This window comes from Eimeria necatrix, genomic scaffold (genome assembly GCF_000499385.1).
Source record: "Eimeria necatrix Houghton genomic scaffold, Enh_scaff1077, whole genome shotgun sequence".
NCBI lineage: Eukaryota > Apicomplexa > Conoidasida > Eucoccidiorida > Eimeriidae > Eimeria > Eimeria necatrix.
The window spans coordinates 1-1,256 of NW_013654844.1; the positions used below are offsets into that span (position 1 = coordinate 1).

The 1,256-nt window shown below is 64.8% G+C and overlaps 1 protein-coding gene across 1 annotated transcript in view; it reads right to left on the reverse strand.

The window, feature by feature from the left end:
• Positions 1-746: 746 nt before the first annotated feature.
• ENH_00002420 (hypothetical protein, conserved) overlaps positions 747-1,256 on the reverse strand; it is a gene marked incomplete at both ends in the record, with an annotated part of 5,125 nt that continues 4,615 nt past the window's right edge. The window contains one exon of the mRNA XM_013583969.1: positions 747-1,086. Coding sequence (XP_013439423.1) covers positions 747-1,086 — 340 coding nt within the window. The remainder of the gene's footprint in view (positions 1,087-1,256) is intronic.

Genomic DNA, 1,256 nt, shown 5'->3' on the forward strand with positions numbered 1-1,256 from the left:
TGCTGCTGCAGGAGCGCCTGCTGCGGCAGCAGCTCCCGCTGCAGCAGCTGCTGCTGCTGCTGCAGGAGCGCCTGCTGCAGCAACAGCTCCCGCTGCAGCAGCAGCAGCTGTTGCTGCAGTAGCGCCTGCTGCAGCAACAGCAAGAGCTGCTGCCGCCGCAGCAGCTGCTGCTGCTGCAGTACCTGCTGCAGCGCCAGCAGCTGCCGCCGCAGTAGCACCTGCCGCAGCAGCAGCTGCTGCTGCAGCACCTGCTGCAGCAGCGGCACCAGTAATATCAGCAGCAAAAGCTGCTGCAGCAGCACTTGCAGCAGCAGCAGCATGAGCAACCTCCGCAGCAGCAGCACGAGTAACCTCTGCAGCAGCAGCAGCAGCAGCAGATGCCCAGGTGTACATACACCCCGTGAAGACAAAGAGCTGTACAGGGTTCAGTTGGGGCCCCCGAGGGCACTCAGCAGCTAAGGGGGCCCCTGGGGGCCCCCAGCAGCACAGGGGGCCCCTGGGGGCCCCCAGCAGCACAGGGGGCCCCCAGCAGCACAGGGGGGCCCCTGGGGGCCCCCAAAGACAAATAAGGTTTCTATAAAACCTCCTAGCGGCTGCAGTCTAAACAAAATAAAATATATTTAGAGACAAACCACAGAAGGCCTAAGGCCAGCAGAGAGCACTTAGCGAGCCTGCAGCAGCAGCAGCAGCAGCAGCTGCTGCTGCTGCTGCTGCTGCTGTTTGGCTGAATCACCTAACGCGCTTCGCTACTTGCTGCTGCTGCTGGTGTTGCTGCTGCTCTTGACATCGCTGCTGCTGCCCTTGCTCGCGATGCCAGTGCTGCCTCCTGTTGTGCTGCTGCCGCTGCTGCTGCTGCTGCTGCTGCTGCTGCTGCTGCTGCTGCTGCTCACGTCAAGGCCTGCGTCGCTGAGCAGCAGCTGCTGCTGCTTCGCAGCAGCAGCTGCTGCTTCGTCGCCAGCAGCGGGCGGCGCTGGCGCTGCTGCTGGCTCCACCGGAACAGCAAGTTGAACGCAAGCGGGGGGAGCAGCAGCAGCAGCAGCAGCAGCAGCAGCTGCAGCAGCAGCAGCAGCAGCAGACAAAGGGGGCCTCGGAGGCAGCCACAAAGGAGGCGCAGGGTTTCCCCTAAACCTAATTTCCTTGGGGGCCCCCACAGGCAAAAAGGCTGTGGGAGTTGCAGGCGAAAAGAGGGGCCCCCGGGGGCCCCCCTGGGGCCTCGACTCTGGGGCCAGGGGGGGGGGGCCCCCCTCCCGGGGGGC